The sequence below is a fragment of the Odontesthes bonariensis genome, chromosome 24 (assembly GCF_027942865.1).
Source record: "Odontesthes bonariensis isolate fOdoBon6 chromosome 24, fOdoBon6.hap1, whole genome shotgun sequence".
NCBI classification, from domain to species: Eukaryota; Metazoa; Chordata; class Actinopteri; order Atheriniformes; family Atherinopsidae; genus Odontesthes; species Odontesthes bonariensis.
Window position 1 is genome coordinate 8,870,962 of NC_134529.1, and position 23,367 is coordinate 8,894,328.

General features: G+C 38.0%; 1 protein-coding gene across 7 annotated transcripts in view; it reads right to left on the bottom strand.

The window, feature by feature from the left end:
* Nucleotides 1-23,367, bottom strand: part of lama2 (laminin, alpha 2) — a 177,842-nt gene that overhangs the window by 43,487 nt on the left and 110,988 nt on the right. For 5 of the 7 annotated variants that reach the window (XM_075459601.1, XM_075459599.1, XM_075459605.1 and 2 more), the window contains 11 exons: nt 17,201-17,377; nt 16,479-16,664; nt 16,112-16,230; nt 15,657-15,774; nt 13,868-14,020; nt 8,882-9,006; nt 8,627-8,713; nt 7,449-7,642; nt 4,283-4,425; nt 3,348-3,446; nt 1,956-2,067 (listed from right to left, as the gene is read on the bottom strand). In XM_075459601.1, coding sequence (XP_075315716.1) covers nt 1,956-2,067; nt 3,348-3,446; nt 4,283-4,425; nt 7,449-7,642; nt 8,627-8,713; nt 8,882-9,006; nt 13,868-14,020; nt 15,657-15,774; nt 16,112-16,230; nt 16,479-16,664; nt 17,201-17,377 — 1,513 coding nt within the window. The remainder of the gene's footprint in view (nt 1-1,955; nt 2,068-3,347; nt 3,447-4,282; nt 4,426-7,448; nt 7,643-8,626; nt 8,714-8,881; nt 9,007-13,867; nt 14,021-15,656; nt 15,775-16,111; nt 16,231-16,478; nt 16,665-17,200; nt 17,378-23,367) is intronic. The other 2 variants (XM_075459603.1, XM_075459602.1) reach the window with 1 other exon arrangement.

Sequence of the window (23,367 nt, forward strand, 5' to 3'; positions counted from 1 at the left end):
AAGAGCGTGCAAGCAGGTCAGTCTTTGTAGAAATGTGTACAATGCATCAAAAGACAATGCAACTACTGCAAAATGTAAAAGAACATCAAAGACTTAAAGACTGCGCTTAAAGACATAAGAGCTAAAACGGTTATCTGGATAATTACCTTTTTTTTTCAGCCAGAATGAATGAGAAGTCACAAAAGTGCTAAGAATAGTTCAAAAAGTTTGGACAGATAAAGATTTATGATAACTACGAAAAATTTGTCATCAAATATAATTAGCTTCATTTAGATGTGCTGTTTTATATTTTTCCAAAAAGTTGTTTTTACACATTAAAAATATACATACCGGTTGATACTGAACTCAAAGAAAAAAACCAAGAATAGAGTGACGAGGACAAGCAACCACCTTGACCTTTAAAATGGAACAAATGGCTCTCCTCGCAGGGGATGTTCTAAAGAGATCTTAAACAGAGAACATGTTCGACTCGTTTTTTCTCCTGAGGTGACAGAAGAAAAGGGAAACTAATAAAAAAATGTATTTTTTAAAAAGCTGCCCACACATCCAATGAAGAGGAAGAGATGCAGAAGCTGCAACAGCAAAAGGATACTGAGGCTGAAGTGAACAATTGCCTTCTCTATATGAGAGTGAAATTCCTTCATCAGAAGGCATTGCTGTCAGAGTGAACCATCTGGACAGAACCACAGAAGTTCTGCATTGGAGAGAATGTTTTACACTAGCGTCTTGCCTGCTTTTAAACTTCAAGCTATGGCTAAATGACTAATATTTGGGGTTTGTAGCTAAACAAAAACATAGGATAAAAGCATAATAAAGGGATTATAGCATTTAGAAAAAAACAAACTACTGATTAGTTAAATTATATGTTGTTTAATGAAAGGCAACCTTTTTTTACATTCTATGTGTATAGGAAAAGGGTCAATTACAGTGTAAAATCCACAAAGGAAGAAAACCTTACTGAGCTGGTTTTTATTCTCTAGCTTGCATATTTACTGTTATGACTCTCCTCTCTCATTCAGACTCAGAGGGCAGTAATTTTTATCAAAAAAAAAAAAGGCCCACTTTACACTACATGCTGAGTACAACAGCAGACAGACACATAATATTAGCGACTAGCAGGAACTGCTCACAGTCATCAAAGAGAACATTACCCAACTACAATAAAAGATGCATGCATGCAAACTTGTGTTGGATCAAGCAGTTTCTTCCAACATACATGAATACATCTGGCGACATGTATTGCCTGCTGCCACATAATTACCCTCACAGCACACTAGCTGCTAACTAGCTGCAAAACAAAATAAAGTAAAATGAGTTACTGGGCACTATTATCTTGGTGGCTGACTATCACCATGGTTAGCGATGCTGCAGCCTGCTGGATCTCCCTCTATATTTCAGGCAACACTTTGCACCAGCAGCTGGCACAGAGCTCTGGCAGTTAGCCACAGAGTTTGAGCTACTTTTTTCCTTATTAGTAGGCTAACAAGGAGGTAGTAAGCAATTGTGGTCATCCCTCTCATTGAAAATGCCCCCTTTGAAATTGTGTAAATACAATCTCTTGTGCCATAAAGGGGATTTTGGGCACTAAGACTAAATGTGTTTCGATAGTAAAGACAGCTCTCTTATCTTGACAATTATCATATATCCAGTTCAGCTCCCCTCTCTTTCTGAAGATGCTGCACCTTTATCTGAATGACATTTTTAAAATGTCCCATCATCATAATTCATTCATTAGTTTCTTTTTCACCTTCTAATATTCCTACATCACACATACTTGTAATGTAATAATCTATATTTCCAACTAGGATTTCTTACATTTAATGAAATAGAATATAATGAAATGTGCCCCAAAGACAAATTAAACTAGTGAGGCAATAGACGGATACATTCTGAAAACCAAGTTGGCAGGATTTGGGAGCAGCTAATGGAGGAAAGGTGGTGTTTGTTTCTGCTACCTTTGGCTCCCAGCAGTGCGTCCTTGATGAACTGCTCCAGGTCCTCAGCTCGTTTATGAATCCTGTCAGCATCGTACTCCACCTGCTCTCCATCAGCAGACACCTTAGTGGCCTATACAAGCACACAGATACATCATAAAATAATAAACAAGTATTAAATAAGTTAACATGCTGACTTCTGTGTAAGCAGACAAGGAAGGAAAAAAAATAAAGAAGGATGAGGTCTTAGATGTAAAAAAAACAAAAAAAATGACAGATGACAGCAATACATACACACCATCCATATTATTGTGTACAAACAAAGAAAAAGATGGATGACATACTGACATAAATATAAAACACAATCTCACACATCACACTCAAGAGAACCAGGAACACAAGAGATGGATGAATTTTTGACAGACATGAAAACACATCCCAATACACTCAATTTAAAACACGCACTCTCGCACACACACAGTCAGAGAGAGTGTCTGAAATTACTGTTAAGATTTGACAAGGTCATGTTGTATCATTTAAACTGGTATGTATTAGGCAGCATGTATGAGTATGGGGGATAAAATGTGAGTGTTATCTTTCTCCACCTGGTATGTTTAGACCCCCCCACATTAAAAAGTTGTGTTTCTATTTTGGTTAACTCATTTCACAACTGTGAAACTCAATTCTTATACTATTCATACTGAACCTGGTATCTTCATGTCTGTGACCAGCAAAGTTATAATATTATTAAGTGACCCATGGTTGCAGGGGGCATAAAGGCTTTTCATGACAACAAATTTAAAATTGCTTTACTGAACATTAGCTCTTATTTGTCTTATCATTTAACATGAACATTAAAAGGAGTGGAGCTTTAGATGATAGCCCGAATTTTGAAGCCATGTTTGTAAAAGCTGGTTTCTCTTCCATTTATACTGAGCATGTGCAGAAGAACAAGACAGTACTATTCTGCTGGTTGACAGCTGGCGGCAGATGTGTGCTGGGGAAAAAAAAAAGCGCTACATAGATAAAAACAATGAAGAAGACAAACAAATAGCCATTCAAAAGGGTCTGAAATCTAAAAACAAAACAAAAAACAGAAAGCAGGTAGAAAATGTGGCGTTTGTTAGATCAGATGGATAACACTAAATGTTTTTATAAAAAAATAAAGATGGCACATTTAAAGTTAACCTGGTGTCCAATATCTCATAATATGGTAATAATTTCTCATTCTGGGGATCAAACAGACCTGGTAAAACTCGACTTGTGTCTTAGCTGTGAACAGCCACTGCTCTAAGCTATAACTCACCGTTTGCCACAGCTTAGATATGTTCCATGCCATCTGGTACTGACAGAGTGAAAAAAAGACAGACAAAGACTACAGTCAAATTGAAAGGAAAACAAAAGGGTTTGTACCCTGCTGTGTAGCTGGTCCATCTCAACGACCAGTGATCCCAGGTTGGAGTCGGCCAGTTGCAATAATCTTTCCGGAGCTTTCTGAGGCGACAGCATGTGCTTTAAGAGAGAAACAAAGAGATAAAGGAATTACAGAGTGAAAGGTTTGACACATTGTGGCCCGGGGTGAGGCTTTGGAACCAGTCTTTGGCCCTGTTCTGTAGTGCTGAAAAGAAGAGAAGCAAGGGCAATGGGCAAGGAATACACAAAGTAAGAATTACACAGCCAAAATATCACAAAGTTCAATACATCAAAAGTGTATGTTAAGAACAGAACAACTAAATGAGACAAAGCTCATTTATAGTTCCTATGTTCTCATAAATTACACTTTCAAAAGCTTGCAGAAATCCTCACCACGTAACGTTTAAGTAAGCTGAAAGAAGAGTGTGCTGTCTCAGATAGCATATGCATAAATCAATCATCATAAAAAATACACGGTTTGTTAAATACTTTTTTGTTCCTTCCTTCAGTATGACATCACAAATGCACAACAGTGCTCGTAAATGTTTTACTTGACCTAAAACTTAATGCGATGTTTATGACATTGAGAAAATCCAGATTTAACTAATCAGACAAATGTAGAATTTGTTCGTCCATCAATGACGGTAAGCTAGACAGATGCAGCAAAACAAGCCTAAACCATAATACCATCACCACCATGTTTCACAACTGAGGTCAAATTCTTGCCAATGTGATATTTAGCAGACAGGTAGCAAGTTTCTGGACATTGCACATCATTCAGAGTTAAGAGTAGATTTTTTTCATATGACCTCATGAATTATTACACATCTTGCAGCTTAAAGTGACTATTTTGGATTAATCACTCTTGACAGTGAATTTGAAATGAAGACGTCACCAAAAATATACTTTCTATCCACTCATGTAGATTTCCTTACCTTGAGCTCCTCTGTGATGTTCTCAAAGCGGTACAACACCTTATAAGGTGGTGGGAGGGGTGTGGTAAGAGTGACATCAGTGATGATGCGATACAGGCGATCCATATCACTTATCAACAAACCGGAGCACTCATCGTCACAGGCTAGAGAAATGGATAAAAAGGCAGTTAGGCATGAGGAAGTGTGTAATAAGGCCAGTATAATCCATCTGAGAGTTTTCCAAACAGTCAGCATGTTGTTGTGTCATAAAGATGCATTTTTACAATTGAATGTGAGCTTATACAGTATGCTTTATGTGTGAGCTTATCAACATGTGACCGTGGTGCCTGCTTGTGTCTCTGTGTTAAAGTGGCTCTGGCAGCAGGGCTGCTGATACATGAAATTCAGCACAGAGAGGCAAAAACACCTTTTATGAGCACACACTGCAGGCTTAAAAAAAAAAAAAAACACACGCTAATGCACATGCATACACTTGGGAATTCACTGAGACACACATGCACATTTTCTGTAAGTTGTGAGAATTTATTTAACCTTCTGTAGCCTCAAACTGATTTATTGCACAAATTAACATTTCTGACAAGGGAAATCAAAGATGAATTAAATAAAATAGTCTATCAATGTCTGACAAAACCAGAAAGCACAAATTGTTGCATTAATGCAGTTAGACGCATATAAGCACATGTGCGTTAATGCAGTACATTGTTTATGGGTGCTGCTTGTCAAACCGAAGTCATCAAAGAGCCTCACTTATGAAGGATTACATTCACTAACTTCCACACCGTGTGAAAACATATTCTGCAGCATACGTACAAGTTGTGATGATTCACACAAAGTCCAATTTCCATGACTTTCTACTTTTGAAGTATTGGATGGCTGCTTCTGCTTAACATTATTTGTCAAGAAGATTTACACATAAATTTGATTTTGGTTTGCTTTAAGTTACATTGAAAATTAATCTTTGAGGTGACGTGTTATAGTTTTACATTCAAGAAGTGTACTTTGTTCAAGTCTGCCCATGTTAAGTGTTAATGACACTTATTATAATTAGCATATAGATAAATAAAAAAAAATAATAAAAAAAAGTCATTTGTCATCATAAACCCTCCGGTGTTTGTTTTTTAAGTCCTCGGTGTGCTTTTGGAGCAATATGCAGCTGTTTACAAATGTAGAAAAGTAAAGATTGAGAAAATGTTAACCTTAAAGTTTTAGAGATTTACATGGAAACAAGTTATGTGTTTTTGAAAGTAGCTGCTATAAAGCACGTAAATGCATTTTACTGAACTGATTTAATTAATTTTTGCTCAGAATTTTTAGGCAAGTCTAAAATCATAAATCCATAATGCAGCGAAATTGAGCATATGAGGTCAGTAAAAGCTGACCCCAACACTCGAATGTTATAAATAGGCCTACTACAATACATTAATCTCAGACTACCAAACAGCAAGCTAAATTTTCTGTATTTATATTGGAAATGCATCTTTCTGGGGACCAGAATCTGCAGAACTCGGGCTCTCTACTTTATTTGCAGAGGACCAATGAGAATGAGAAAAGCTGGATCGATTTAGTGAAGAGTGAAGCCGAAATTCGGCAGTCCTGCAGACTGGCAACACACTGGATTACTTTGCATCAGGTGTATGAGCCCTGTGGGAATTTGTCAAGGTAGTGCAAGGTAGATCCATTTTTTTCTGTATACCTAAAAATATAGAATGAGAAAACAATGGCCTGCATTTCAATTTATAATGGGAGTGGCTGTCAGCAGTATAGTTTTGTGAAATCTTATTCGGACAAATAAAGTAAAGCTTCAGAGCAAAATCTGTGTTAAGATTGTGTTGGTCTTTAATCTTATTTATCCGTTTTCTATTTCATTTAAATTTTACACAAATTTTCCTTGTGTGTTCTGTTCTGTTTAAGCTCCTTTTGTCTAACCCCCAACCCGGTATTTATCAAACTTTTCACACCTAAATAATATAATATAGAAATCAAAAATCCAAAAAATAAAATAAAAAATTACTAAAGAATGAAATAAAAAAAAAATAAAACATGACACTGTAAAGCAGAGGGATTTATCTATATTCGGAGCATGTCTCACCTATTGCAGCATATGTTTCTTCCTGAAGGTAATTCTTTCTGATCTAAAGCACCCTCTAGACATGGGCAAAATCAAACTAATATATTACACTAGGTCTTAATGAATTAGTAATCACATTTTGAGTACAACTTCTCAGGTAGATACAGGCAAGGTTTAATAATGTAACAGAGTGTATGACATCACTTGTAAAATAAAATTATGTTATACAGCAGATGTGACATCTGACATGTGAAATCTACATTTCGAGTACGGTGTCCTAAAGTGCTCAGTTCTGTCAAACAGAACTTAGGTAAAATGCAGAGTGCCATCATTCCTCAAGTGAACAGCAGTTTGATTGTAAACCATCAACACCAGGACCAGCCTTTATGGCCTGGATGCAAAGGCGAATGGTTTCATATCAGGGTGCACATCAACCAATGCTTGAACTGCCAATTTATGAACACATGTTTTGTTTCTGAACACACAGACATGAGCAAGCAATTTTCTTACAGACCTGGCAGCTCCAGTTTTACATCAGCCTCTGTCTTACGACCTTTTCTTCCATGTTCTCCTTGCGTGCATACACTCACCTCTAGATGTGCTAATAGAACCAAATTGGCCGTGCCATTATGGTCATATTAAGTTTGAATTAGGTCCAAATGACATTGAAATTATTTTCCAAATTAATTGAATCTGACTTCTGCCACAATGTCCTGTCTCCCATGGCAACTAGGAAAAAAGGCCTCTGATTTAAATTTCATTGCCAAAATAAAGTAAAAATCACAACATCGGGTGACTTTGCAGACGGTTGAGCCCCAGAAATGAGTAGAGGAAATGAGGAAAAAGCAAAAGAGGATGCCAGGAGGATTCATAAAGTATACCATAAAGCTGGGTTACTTTTGTGATAGTTTTTATAGTCACAGATGAATCATTATGATTTTAATAATAAATTTCATTCAGTGGTAAATCACCGTATTTCAGCTACACTTCTAGTAAAATATGAACCTTCAAGATAGAAGAAGAAAGCTCAAAACAGGAAAACAAAGGCTGATTTAAAAAAAAAAAAAAAAAAAAAAGTAAAATGTGTGTTAGTCTTACAGATGATCCCAGATGGTCCACACACATGCCTTTCCATGCACTGGTCACACGACACTCCTGAAGCCCCAACTCTGCACCGGCACTGGCCCGTGACCGGGTCACATGGTCCGGGCAACGCCCCCCATAAGGAACACTTACACTCCTCACAACGGCCACCTGGCATCCCTGGGTTACCATGGTAACCAGTGGCACACCTAAAGAAGAGGATCATGTGTAGAGATAGTTACAAATTATTTCCCAAGCTCCAAAATACCTAAGCTTCACACAACAGTGGAGACACCAACAGGGAGTGTATCATATGTATGCTACAATATTTTTTTGTTTTTCTACAATTATAATAGTTACTGTAAAAAAAAAAAAAACTATATTATGACATTTGTATGCTATTTATGTGGAAGAATAATAAAATTGAGTTGAGTCTCTGTAGAATGACCAGATTGAGGTAATCCATCTGTTCCGGACCATAAATGGGGCTGAAAATCCTTGGATTTGGTGAAAGGAAGACTGAACTATTAGGCGACAATTATGAATGGTGTGCGAGGACAACACCAGCCATATGATATTACTTTATTCATTATTGCAGAAGAAAAGCACAGCACATAGTAAGGTGACAATCACCGTAAAAAAGCAGATGGATGTGGAAAAGCAGAGCAATCATGAGTGAAAACCTTTTGCAGAGTTCTGTTCCAATTGAGGTGAAGATTTATGTTATAACAAGTTGATGACCCAGGGCATACTGTCAAGAAAGGAATGGCTTTAGTAAAACTCTGAACGTTAGAATTATATAGCTAGGGTTTTGACCTGAACCCAGTACAGCATTTCTGGAGAGACCTGGCTGAGCTTGAACGTTTCTGCCGCAAAGAATAAGAGAAACTTCCAAAGTTAAGTTGTGCCAAGCTTGTAGGATCATTCATAGAAGACTCCTCCTACAGCTCCTATTGCTGCCAAAGATTCCAACAAAGTAGAAAATGAGAGGTCTAATTTCTGATCTTTTTTAATAACAGGACACTCCAACAATTCATTTCCCCTCAGTGATTGTGTGGAATGAGCGCTGATGAAGTAAATTACTTGAAAGGGTGCATCAACACTGAATAAGGCCTTCCATTACTTTTCAATAGACTGAAGCTCATCTTTGTTGCAATAATTATGGGCAAATTTTCAACATGCATGTGTCTGACCTCTCACAGTATTTTCCCTCATATCCCTCAGGACAGGCGGTGCAACGGTAGTCATCAAATCCCTCGGCTACACAAGTAGGGCTGAAACTAAACACAGAAATTTTTCCAGAGAAATTACTTCAAATGTAGCAAAAATTACATGTGAAATATCTCAGACATCACAGAAATGTTTATATATAACAAAGAAATGATCAATTATGCTTTTGATTTATGGTTACCGAGCAGCAAAAAAGGCAAAATAAACAGAAATTTTACTTGTTCTCTGGGTTGGTGAGGGGGCAGGCGCAGGGTTTACAATCATCAGAAAAACCTCGGACCACACCGTAGAATCCAGGAGAGCAGCGGTCACACTGGTCACCCTCTGTGTTGTCTTGACAGTTCTACCAACACAAACATGCACATGAAATCAACATTACATTAACATTACAGACTAACTTGTGGGTACTGTTTTTTGGTATGTGGGGTGTCTTTATTGTAAGTCCCTCATTGCTTATCAAGAGTCACAGAACAGCAATTTACTTGTCAAAATTAATGAAAAATAGTTGAGTTACAGAGTTATGTCAACGTTCATACAAAAATTATATTTGTATGACAAAGACAAAAAAAAAACTTTAATTGAATGAATTATCTGTGGAATTAGATGCTCTAATCAAAGATAAATGCATCTGTATAACTTTCTGCACAGTCTTATATGTTTTCTGTGCTTCAGAAAGCAGATTTGGTCATTACTGATCTAACACTACTAAAAATGTCACGGTCATGCCGTATCACTCCTCATTCTCTCGTTCCTTTTCTCACATGGTACACAACCAGGCCTCAATTCTGAGCTAATCAAAGCTAAATTGATTTAAGAAAACAAAACAAAACATGTTTAATGTATGTACCTATGAGTCTCCAGTACTAATTTGTCTGCCCTGTTTCATTTCCTGGAGGGATCTTTGGAAGGATACACAGGAAGTACATGTGCTCAATCCTGCTCCACTCCATTCATCTATGCCACGATCTCTCATATAATGTATCACTTATTAACTTAATTTACAGCCTGGAATGATGCACAAGTCGCATCAAAAATTTTAAGACAGACTAGCATTTATAAAAAATGAAAATAAATAAAAAGATAAACGTGAGGACAAATTGTGCGGTTTCCAATAAAATCTGAAGGTTCAACTACTAAAGTATCTTTTTTTTCCTAAGAAAAAAAACAAAAGGTTTTATAAGGCCGTTTTAAACGAAGCTTCAGGTCTGAGTGGGTTAAGGGTTTTGATCAAAGAAAACCTGACAGAAGAAGCTTGTTGTTTGGCAAGTTGGGAAATTTTGCAGCACCACTGGTTGAGTTGTTCCAACACCAAATAAGAAATAGAAATAAAACTGGAATATTGCTTTAGTAGCAGATCTTCTGTTCTCATCACAGTTTATGATGAGGGTATAATATCTGATCACTGGCGTATTTGACGTTGACAATTTGAGTTTTTTTCCTGAAATATTTCAACATATGGACAGAAAGGTTTATTATTATTATTATTACATTTATAAGTATGCAATAGAAACCTTTTTTCCAATTTCCTTCTTTATAGAGAGCCAAATAAACAAAGTGACGTTTTTTTGATCAAGCAGTTACTTAACATATAGATTCACACATCTAGAAAATAACTGGAAAGTGCCCAGCGTGATAGCAGCTGCTTCTGCACTGCAGCAGCAGAGAAACTCATTTCTTTTCACCACCCACAGTTTGAACCATTCTGCGCTTTCAAACTTGTCAACTTTTGCATTATTTCAGATAAGAGATGTAGTCGTCTACACTATATTGACTTTTTCCTGAGTTTGATCCCTCCCCTGCATGTTGAGGTGCTTGCAACACCTGCAGCAGCCAGCTAGCCGTTAGTTGACAGGTACGATCTCACACGTCAGATTTTTAATAAGCTTCCTTCCTCAAGAGCAAGCCATCTGAAATACTGATTTTCTGGGCAGGAATTCACTTACCTGTTCTGACTAAGATAGCCGCAAAATTATCATGGGACACAGAAACATGAATATATTGTCATGCCAACAATTGTTTTGGTTCATTTTCAGCTTATTATTAAGCTTATATTATATGCCAAAATACAGTGAATATGCTGTCAATTTTCACTGTACACAAATGCAATATGTACACAAAATACAGAAGCAAATGCTCAGCGAAGCGGACAAACAGTTTATGCTGCCCCTACACACTCACTGTGAACTTGCAGATAGACAATTTAAATGGAACTATACTGTACACAAGCTCACTCTTCTTCATATCCCCAGGGTCCTGTCTTATGTGTTCGACTTGTTTGTTGAAAATGGGAACTTCAATCAGTACAACAGGAAGTTGCCTTTAAACGAGGCAAGTCATTCCCATTAACTTCCTGTGTTCCTCGTTATTGCTAATTACCACAGAAACAAACTCGTTTAGCATTTTCAATTTAGCCCGCTCAGTTAGAAAAATGCTAATGATGCTGTTATAGAGAGCAAGAGAGAAATGGGCAAGAAAAAAAATGGCTGGAAGGCAGAGAGAATGAAACAAGAGAAGAAGGGGGAGCAAATGGAAAAACGAATTGGTACAACTAGAGAAATTAAGCAGAGGTGAGGAAGAAAATGAAATGGGGTGTAAAAAAGGACTGAGCAAGGGAAAAACAAAAGCTGGCAAGGAGATGAAAGAAGAGAAAGGATGCATAAATACATAATTGAAGACAAGAGGGAGAAGAATTAAGGTAATAAGATTGGGCTACAAAATAAGAGAAAAAGAAAATTAGGGGGAGTGGAGGAGGAAAAACAAAGAGGTGCAGGAAGAAGAAATAAGAAATGGAATAGAGGAGGTGCACTGAGAGAAAAGAATAAAGGATAATTAGAAAGGAGAGTACACTGGAGGAGAAGCAGAAAACATTGGCATCCATCAAAATTGGATCGAAATGCCAATTGTTGTCTCGTACATTTGGACATCACAGACTCTATAAAAGACAGATGTGGCTCGGAGGTCTGAAATTTCAAGCAAGGGTTGCAAAAACAACTCCGAGAAAATTAACCTACTTTCACTCGATTTATTATGACAGCAATGGTTGTTCCAATGACTTCATGGCCTCAATAAACAGTTCTTCAATACAAAATCATTTTAATTCTCCCGTCCCATTAAAATAAATAAATAAATAAATCACTTTGAATACCTTTGAGCACAGTAAGTTTAAGGCTACTTGATGCCAACTTTAGTCAAATGTGTTTGTGCTAATTTTAGACTTTCATACATTGGCTTATGGTGCATGAAAGTTTAGATTTAGATAAAAGTTTAGATAAAAAGATGTTGCAGTTTTAAGAAAAGTTTTCTTTAAGCCAGGATCCCATACTATACAACAAATACAACCTGCAGAGTGGGATGGAGCTGAGGGAACAAGTTTGATCTAATTTAACAGCATATTATGTTTTTGCATATTGCTAATACAGTCAAAAGTATATGAACAGTTATTGTGAGCAGCTACAACCATCTGAATGATGACTATACAGATGGGGCTTATCTGCATATCTACAAGTCTGCCCATATCAAATGAGTCACAGGAACATTTAAGTTATATAAAAGCTATTTCAAGGCATGTATGAATCACTTTCTTGGAATTTTAAATGGAAATTATTTTTATGGGTGTTAAGAATTCCTGGAGGGAGAGTTAAATTCCTTGTGCAGAACAGTTGCCTGAGCAGAAGATGCAAGCGTTCTCCTTTGCATATATGCCATTTTTCTGTTTAACACCGTTCTGTTTAAGGTTGTTTGGCATCATATTTTGACAACTTAGATTACCAATTTAGCCTGACGAATAGTGCATTTTATGCTGCATGTCCTCCAGAGGGCAACATTATGAAAGTATATGGAGTTAATAAGAGCTGTGCATTTAAATACAGTAATCTAAAAACATCTGGAAGTACATTGGCAGCATTTTGTTTTTATATCTTGAAAAACATTTGGAGACCATTCGCATGTTTCCTTTGTAGGTATTTTCATTTTAAAAACTACCCCCAAAATTGCATCTATGTGGCAAAGGACCTTCTAGAACATTGTTCATGTTGTCTCTCAAGTAAATAAGCTGAACATCACTTGGTGACTGACAGAAACTCCCTGGTGGTCAAGTGCCCAGGTGGCTAATCATGATCACAAGAGCTCAACTGCAAGGGGTAAGAATTGTGATATAGATCACAGTTCATGATTCCATTTCAGCAAATTAATCTTTTGGCCAGCCTGCCTCTTACTAATATTAAAAATCACTCGGGTAAGCAAAAGGTAATTCAAATTCAATTCAATTCAAATTCAAAAATACTTTATTTATCCCAGAGAGAAATTAAATGTTGATGTAACTCAATTAAATCAAAGAGTTATTATAGATGCTGATGGCTGTGGGCAGGAAAGATTTCCTGTAGCGGTCCGTTTTGCATCCAAACTGAAGAAACCTTTGACTGAAGAGACTCTGTTTTCCGATAACAGTTTCATGGAGAGGATGTTCAGGGTTGTCCATAATTCTCTTGATTTTATGCAAAATCCTTCTTTGCATTATTGTCTCCAGAGGTTCCACAGTCGTCCCCAGAACAGAACCAGCCTTCCTTATCAGGTTGTTGAGTCTTTTTAGGTCCCTGGTTCTGATGCTGCTGCCCCAACAGATGACGCAAGAGGAAATGACGCTCTCAACAACAGACTTGTAGAAGATCTGCAACATCTTGTTGCAAACCTTGAAGGACCTTAGCTTCCTCAAGAAGTACAGTTCTAAATGTTTAAATGTTTTTAAATGTTTTTAAATGTTCTGATGCTCAAATTCAGCCACTTCCTGCATATTTTGGGGGTTGTTTAAGAGCTTAAACATATTTATCTCACTGGTTGATAAGCGAGGTGGCCTTCAAATCTCAATAAACCATAATAAAGCAAACATTATTTACCTGCATTAATAAAACTTAATGCAGTTAAAGGGAAGAAAATTACAGAAAATATGAGTAGGGGGGACCGCTGGGATAGGCTCCAGCCCCCCGCAACCCGACCGACGGATTCAACGGTATAGAAAATGGATGGATGGATGGATGAGCAGGGGGATTCCAGAGGGTCTTTAATTATTGTCAGGCTAATTAAGGTATCCGACATCCTTCACAACACACACACCTATATCCACCTCCTTATTACACTTGTTTCTCCAGAACTACCCAGCATATGGCTCTGTGAGGGTCTCTAGCAACAGAGGGCCCACACTCATATACCTGGCATATGGATGTCTCAGGATCACAAGTGGAAGAGTGCCCATTGCACTGACACTGAACACAGCTGCCCATGCCTGCAGCAGTGGGCACTCTGGATGCTGGAATGGATACAAGGGACTCGGGGCGGAGACGGTAGAAACCTGCAGCACACTCCTGCGGAGAGACAGGACGAAAGGGATTAAGGGAGTTGACATTTAGAAAAGATTAAAAACAGATATATACTGTAGATCCAGCTTTGATAAAGCATGTGTTTCCACAGCAACCTCACACTGTGCCTGATACGAGAAAACATACCAACACTCACAGACTCACTCCTTATCCCTAATGGTCATTTCTCTAGGCAACTGTTGACCGCTTCCTTTTTCAAACACATGCACACAATCAGGAGTTATTCCCTTCAGTAACTTTTGAACACCGACACACATACCCTCACATACGCAGCATACATTCAAACACACACAGACATACAAGGTAACTTCATCTTCCTCTCTCTCCTGTTCAGTAATAATTAATGGAGTTCATTTAAACAGCCATCTGTTCCCTCTGCTAGCACTAAACGCCTGTTTAAAAATACTTTATTAGCAATGACGGCGCCTACAAATAGAACAGCCATCTGTCAGCCGAGCCCTCTGCGACCTGAACATTTTAAGTTTAGCTACCGTTTGCTTTTTGGCTTCTATTTGGCATTTTTTCAACAATATATAGAGCTTTTAAATTATGTACACATATTTTATCAGCCAATACAGATGGGCCTTGCTCTGCACACAAAATAAAAGTGAAACAGAGGATGAAGAATCTAGTTAAAAATTGGATGGCAAGCCTTAGTATTACTGAGATTAACACAATAAAGTCTAAATGACTTTCGGGAACTGTCGTCCAGCGAAATTACCTAGAACTATGGTGTCCATGGCTCATGAGTCGTCTCCACAAAATCCTCATTAGACTAAAGATTGGGTCACAGCTGTATGATTTCTGTGGCTTAAGTGAAGGAGAAGGATGAAACTGAATGTGCTTTGACAAAAATCACAACTAAGCGGAGGAGATGCTCAGTGTGGATTAATCCTGGCGAAACAAATCAAAAAGTAAAGAATTTAAAAAAGAGGACTTCCTAAAAGACTTTGCAGAGGCTTCAAACACTAAATGCTAATTGGATACCTATGAGATACTCCCTAAAGTTAAGTATGTGGCCTCCAAATACATCAATCTCAGAGCAACAGAGCTCCAAAAGATGGACTTTAGTTTACCTAATGCTTGTAATGCAACTTGTATCACTACAAACACTTTTTATAATAATCTTTGTAGTTTTTTGCACTTTAAAATCTTAAGACTTTTTGGGAATCCTAATGTATAATGTTTTATTGTCATACAGAAAATTCAGAAAGAACTTTAAAAATGTCACTTATGTCACACACCATAACTTCAAGCTTCACAGTCTACATTTTAAAAGATCTCCTAGTTTCCTTCAACACCTACAAATCATAAATTTACTCAATGATATATATAAAAAAGAGAAATTACGTTAAAGTCAAATATCAGTCATCTTATAACTTATCTAAACTCTTAAAATATATCTGCTGACAGATCACTGGCCTTCTGAATGCTTCTCAAAACTAAATTTTCAATATAAATAAAAAAATAAAAAATGCCCTGGCAAAGCTTAACCCATTAACTACCATCCACTGACACATGAGATGGAACCCTTCAGGTAAAACTTTTTGAAATAGTTTACAACTTGCTAAATGTGGAGAAAGAGTATGTGTGCTTGAACTATATCTAATTATGTACATACCTCACAGGAAAGTCCAGAGTATCCAGTCGGACAGTCACACTTTTCAATCTGATGAGCTGTTTCGCTTTCCTTGGTTGGTGTTCCCTCCTCTGCCACCGTTAGGCTGATCTCTGAAATACTGAAAGACAAAAGTCATTCAGTCTAATCAAACTAATTTAATAGCTGCTTTCCGTCCTGTTTGTAGGGACATTTGTTAAGTCTTAAATGTACAATACTGGAGGTTATGTGGCTATAATGATCATTTGTAGCAGTTTACAGTTTTCTGTTGGCAAAAAGGTCAAGCTAATGAAGACAATCTTTATTTTCACACCCTGAGAAAACAAATTAAAAGGTAGGGTTTCCCCCCCTTCAGGTTATTTTGGATTCAGCTGACACATTTTACATCCAATACTATGCCACACTGTCTGGAGGTGCATGAAACTGTGTGTGTGTGTGTGTGTGTGTGTGTGTTTTACCGGCTGTGTCTCATCAAACTGCCGTGTGATGCCTTAATTAGGATGTAGTCCACAAAGAACAAAATGTCCATAAAGTCCTCTCGAGTCATAGACCGACCATCTGCATACCTCCACTCATGCTGTACATGCACACACAGAGACAAAGCACTCAATAAACTGACAAATCTATTCTATCTTTGGAGTCCATTAGTGGAAAAAAAACGACTGCATGACAGCATTTGCTGACACGGCCGAAAATAACTAGAACAGCACATTCTGCTTTACACTTATTTTTGTACAAAGACAATATATTTTTTAAAAACGTCGAACTAAAAAGCTTACATTTTGAGCATTAATTTCTATCAATATCAAATTTTCTGTACGGTACCTCCGTCATATCGATCTCATGGCGGGTGAGCTGACCAATCTGAAGTCCTGGGATGTGGCGCATCATCACCATGTTGTGGTTCGGACCACCCTTTATAATAACCTGTGGCTCATAGGAGGAAGGCCCAGTTTCATCTCTGGCTTCATAGTAGACTGCGTATTTAAGCTGCCCACCGTATGCTGTTATCTTAAAGAAAGACAAAAATGTGTTTAATGAGTCAAAGCATTTTTGATTAGAAATGGTTAATGTGTACATCTATCATTTTCATTTTGATCAAAGAGTTGGAGGTAATTTGTAAGATTTGTTAGATCACGTTCTTGCGAGTATCCATCTTGTCAGACTTTCTATTAGCTAGGAAGTTCGATTTATCATCGAGGTCAGCTGGGGGTGAATGGTTGATCTGTTTAGTAAAAATTTGCTTGGATGTGAAAGGCAGACGCTTTATCCAATCATGTGTCAAGTATTTTTTAAAAGTACTATCCAAATAGTTTCCCCAGACAAATTTGTAGATGGTTCTGAAATAAACCATCTAGTGTTTAATGTTAATTTTTCATCAACAGGTGTAGCTAAAATGTTAGAAATGCTCCAGAAAAAAAACAAAACAGAAAAGAGGAAGACTGAACATATTAAATACACTCAAATAGTGGAGTAAAAACAATATTTTGCCAACAACAAATACGAATGACAAAAAGAAGAAAAAAAAACACAGTGAGAAGTCCAACCATTGAGCCTTTGAATTGATCCGGAAGTTTCCAATAATAAGGTTCAGATAGCGTCGGTGTGACGAGCTCGGCAAGCGCGAGGATCTCAGGGTGCTGGAAGCTGACTCCTCTCCTCGTCTCCACCGAGTTGGATTTATCCACTAGGGGGAGCACTGTCTGCTCTTGCTTCAGTGTTAACTGGAATACAACAATGACAGCATTAACGTTATGATGAGTTGATTTTCAAGATAGTATTTTTTGTTCAAGAAATTTCACACTTAATAGATTATGTTACACAAGTACAGTTAAGTGTTAAAAGTTTTTAAAAAAATGTATAAGTTTGAAATTTTATACATTGAATATACTTGGGTCCAGGAGCCACGTCTGCTGTCAGTGTCTTTCTTTTAGTTTTTCACACATCCTTTAAAGATTTTGACTGAAACAACGCCACACCCTCAATCCTTTGACTTGGCCATACAGCTGTGTCAAAAAGGGTCCCGTCTAATATCCCCATTTTGTATAAGAAAATGTCAGTCTTTTTTCTCTCCCTCTTTCTGCTGTCATGGATGCAGATAGCTGGGGAATTTCCTTAATGAATGAAGATGGACAGTCAAGACAGGTCCAATGGTGGAAACTTAAAACATGACTTGATACATTCTAAGGAAGAATCCTTTCAAGGAATCATTCAAATGATGTTTAATTAGTATATCAATTTCAGTCTTGTAACTCATGTGGATAGTTATGTTATTTTGATAAACAATGACCTTTTTGGCAAACGTTTAGGTTGCATTACTTCGGCAATATTCAATGTGCCTCGTAGAATAAATACCTAAAGAAAAAAAAAATATCTTTCATATATTGGACACTAGTTTTAAAGCACTACAAAAAGTAATCTCAACATTATATATGCTTTTTCTGATGGGACCACTGTGCATCCACTGAAATGGAGCCTTTTGAAAAGAAATGGGAGATCCCCATTTCTGAATGAATGAGAATCTTGGCCCACACTTACTGAGAAAACCGGTTTATTTTTCAAGTGTCAATCAGTATGAAGACTGATCTTAAGTTATTATTTAAGTTACCAGTCAAACACAGTCAATAGCATATCATTCTTTTCTGGATATAATTTCAGAGTTATGGAGTCGGTCTTTCTCCAGCCGTCTAATATGTGAATGATAGTTGTGTTATTATTGACAGTGTGGAGAAAAACTGAGCCTCTCGTTTTCATTCTCTCCGTCTCTCATTTCGTGTGTTGATATTTCAATATTGCTTGAATAACATCAGGGTTTATGATAGACTGTGGGTTGTGGTTGAATGGACCAATTTAAAAATAGATTCATCTGCTCAAACCTGGATCTCGGACTCTGCTGGTATTGGTATGTGGATGCTGTGTAAATAATATCTGGCATTATGGAAGGGGGCTTTTTGGTTGCTGAAGAAAATCTTAAATATATTATCTTATTTTAACTTTGACACACTGGAAATCAATTTAATCTAACAAAATTTCTGAAAGATCACCTGGTTCTTTGTTGTTGGTTTAATGTGTTTAGTTTACTCCTTATTTGACAGCACCGGCAGCAAGTTTGTAACGTTTATCTTAATTAGCTCAAGGTAAAAATGTTCACAACAAGTTATACTTTAAATCCTGCCACATTTAACAGAGATGACGCCTTCTGTAAACAAACTGTCAAACAGGACCCTGACATTTTGAGCAATCCATGATGATGCACTTATTGATTTAAACGTTAAACGGAGCAGTCCAAACCAACAATGTAATAAGTTCCAGCTACTGTCCCACACTGACCCAGCTGTCACATTTCAAAGTGAGTAATGTGTGGCCTGATGTGCGTCATTGAGAATGTCACTGAATGTTTTAACAAAGACAATTCTGCATGCAGACGAATCCTTGGATCCAAATATTTATGTCCCATGTGCTGTTTTAAGAGAAGTCTTATGACATGGGACTGGAGTTTTGTATTTTGAGGCATGAGGTGAGCACAACAGAGACTTCTGATTCCTTTGATAATCGCAGTATCGCAGTCTGCTCTTTTACTGGCCTGGATTCACGATCATCTCCTGCTTTTGGCAAATGACTGTGATCCCCTTGGAGTTTTAAACTATTTCCATCCATCTTTTGGTGATTGGTAAAGTTAACTGCCTTGTCATCCCTTTAGGAGCTTGGCTCTACCAAACTAATCAGGCAGAGCACTGCCGTCTGCTCCATACTTCTACTTGCACCACTGTGATGGTGTTGCGGCAAAACCTGTTTATGGCAAGCCACATGCTCGGTACCAATTGGAAACCAATAGTCCGAAAACGGCAGTCAACATTGAATTCTTGGAAAAGATAACAGAATCATACTTTATTATTCTGAATTTGGATGCATTTTGTTTGAGTAAGCAAAGTACTGGTTTCAACTAGTAAGACATTCTAGGTCATTTTTATTATCATCAGGGCTTAGTTTTTAGATCCAAACATTGAATTAATGATTTCATCAAAGTAATAATAATTTCTAATTTTGCTTATTATTGTAATAATATCCAACCTAACAGTATAGCGTTTCATTTTCCAGTAAAATGTTTCACCCTGTGTGTGTCAGGGTGAGGTAATAATATAAATCTATGCAAAATGGTGCATAAATAGGTCATTTAATGAAGGGTTAATGGACAACATTATTCAATTGGAGCCATTTTACTATAAAATTACAAATAATATCAATCTTTTTGTGCAGTTCTTCATTATTTCTGTTTTCTTTTCAGTGCTGTCATCTCGCCTTCTCCGTTTTTACAGATATTACAAAGATTACATAGTGGAGTTTTTTTTGTACATCTTTAGGCAGACTAACACCCAGAAAATGGAATACTCTCATCAGTTTGTGTTTATGGAGATAATATGCATCTGCATAGGTCTCTCTCCACTGACCTCCATGTAATCCTATGTAGTGCGAGTTTGAGAGTGTGTGTTTGACTGTGTTTGCATCGTATGTATATAAAGTATGGTGACTGTGTGAGTGTGCGTGTGTCTTGCACCACTCAGTGTAATCTCACGATTCAGTGGTTCAGAGAAAATCTCCCTCTTTCCAGTGAACTTTCCATTTTTTATGTCTTTCTCTGTCCAGCTTTCCCTCCCAGCCTCACTCTCTGTCAACAATAAATTACGTGAGTGCTTGTTGATCAAATGAAACCTCATCCCCCTCCAACCTAAAACTCAGCGGTTACCATAGAAATGTGAGCTTATTGTTGATGGAAACCATTCCTGTGACAAAGAGTGTTTCCTGAGAGCACCTTTTTTAAAGTATTGTTTGCAGACTTGCTATTAGTGTCAGACATTCTTACATACCTGTTTTTGACTCTTGTAATAGGAAATATCACACAATTGGTTGCAGTTTAAAAGATTTGCAATGAATAACTACAACAAACAGCAAGTCCACACTTTTTAAGAAAAACTCTGCCATCTTATGATGAATCTTTTGGCAAAATAGAGTTGACATTATGAGAGGTTGCTTGGATAAACTGCTAAATGGATTTTATATAGTTACTCTAGATGGTATTTCCTTGGCTTCTAGTTCTACAGTGAGGAACCTTGGAGTTATTTTGACCAGAACTTATCATTTGACTCGCATATAAAACAGGTTTCTAGGACTGCCTTCTTTCACCTTCGTAATATTGTTAAAATCAGGAACATCTTGTCTCAGAGTGATGCAGAAAAACTAATTCATGCATTTGTTACTTCAAGATTGGACTACTGTAATTCTTTATTATTGGGCTGTCCCACATATTCTCTGAAAAGCCTTCAGTTGATCCAAAATGCTGCAGCCAGAGTTTTGACGAGAACTAACAGGAGAGATCATATTTCTCCAGTTTTAGCTTCTCTTCATTGGCTCCCTGTTAAATTCAGAATAGAATTTAAGATTCTTCTCCTTACACATAAAGCTCTTAATGACCGAGCTCCATCATATCTTAAAGATCTCATTGTAAGATATTTTCCTAACAGAGCACTTCGTTCCCAAACTGCAGGTTTACTTGAGGTTCCCAGAGTTTCTAAAAGTAGAATGGGAGGCAGAGCCTTCAGTTATCAGGCCCCTCTATTGTGGAATAAGCTGCCAGTAAATGTCCGGGAAGCAGACACCCTTTCCACTTTTAAGAGCAGGCTTAAAACTTTCCTTTTTGATAAAGCTTATAGTTAGGGATGGCTCAGGTGATCCTGAAACATCCCATAGTTAAGCTGCTATAGGCCTAGACTGCTGGGGGGCCTCATCTGACACACCTTTCCTCACTTTACTCTCTTTATGTATATGTGATATTATTATGGTCATTAACTCGTGTTTCCCTGTTCCAACAGATATCCTTTGAATGGTGTTACAGTGCCGCCGTCGCGGTGGCCCCCTGCCCCCCCCCCCTTTCTGTCTTCTCAAACCCCAGCTGGTCGAGGCGGATGGCCACCCTTCCTGAGTCTGGTTCTGCCAGAGGTTTCTTCCTGTTAAAAGGGAGTCGTTTCTCTCCACAGTCGCCTCAGGCACGCTCAGGCCGGGAGATTGGACCGAAAAACAAAAAGTTTTCAGTGCAATCTGTTGGTTTTCTTAGCTAGGAAATTGTTTTTGAATTGGCTCTATATGAACGAATTGGATTATTTTATGAATTATGATTATTATTAATTAATTGAATTCCAATTGGCTTGAATTGGACTTACTATCCAAGTGCCTTGAGATGACATTTGTTGTATTTGGCGCTATTTAAATAAAAATGAATTGAATTGAATTGAATTTACTTTTTAGCAATGCTAGCAGTTCAGCTTTATGACAATCCTAGTCTTTCGGTGGGTCCATACTTTGATCCATGAAGGAATCTCCTAAGAACAATATAAGTGATAAGGATGAACATTAGGAATAACATCCATGGTATTCATGTCCCCCCAGAGGATGAAACCAAACAGATTTGTCATGATCTCTTGAGCATTGGTAATGTTCCACCAAAAGGTAAGCATTTCTGTTTGAACCAAACTTGTTAAATTGAATAAAAATAACAGTTTTTCATATTCACTTCACTATGCCCTTACAGTAATTTTACACAGAACTGGTCAGAAAAAGAAAATTGCTAGCCTGTACATGTAGAATGATTTGCAGGAAAGAGTCAGAGCTGAAGCACAGCAGAGAGGGAGGCTCGTACAAGTTGCGTTCCTTAAAATTAAGACTATCCTCCTCTCTAGTTTATCTAAATGTGCTTTTAGTTAATACCGTTTCAGCAAATAAATTACCAGTCATGAAATTTGCCATTGAAATCAATTGTATCCATTTATGCTAAGTGCAAGTTTAGCTAATGTAATGATGCTAACACAATTCAGATGGTAAGCAAGATAAACATACTTCCTTAAGATAAGCATGTTATTTCAACAGGTTGATACTAGCATTTAAGCATAGATTGTATAATAGAAGTGGATATGGCTCTTGTTATGTCATACGCTGGACTACCATTTTAAAGTCTGATGTTAAGTATGTGACAAAGCCATCCATCCATCCATTATCTGCCGCTTGTCCGGGGATCGGGTCGCGGGGGCAGCAGCTTGAGCAAAGAGACCCAGACGTCCCTGTCCCCGGCCACTTCCTCCAGCTCTTCTGGGGGGACCCCGAGGCGTTCCCAGGCCAGCCGAGAAACATAGTCTCTCCAACGTGTCCTGGGTCTTCCCCGGGGCCTCCTCCCAGTGGGACGGGCCCGGAACACCTCACCGGGGAGGCGTCCAGGAGGCATTCTCACTAGATGCCCGAGCCACCTCATCTGACTCCTCTCGATGCGGAGGAGCAGCGGTTCTACTCCGAGCCCCTCCCGGATGACCGAGCTTCTCACCCTATCTCTAAGGGAGAGCCCAGACACCCTGCGGAGGAAACTCATTTCGGCCGCTTGTATTCGCAATCTCGTTCTTTCGGTCACTACCCACAGCTCGTGACCATAGGTGAGGATAGGAACATAGTTTGACCGGTAAATCGAGAGCTTCGCCTTCTGGCTCAGCTCCTTCTTCACCACGACGGACCGGTGCAGAGCCCGCATCACTGCAGACGCCGCACCGATCCGCCTGTCAATCTCCTGCTCCATTCGTCCCTCACTCGTGAACAAGACCCCGAGATACTTGAACTCCTCCACTTGGGGAAGGATCTCATTCCCGACCCGGAGAGAGCATTCCACCCTTTTCCGGCC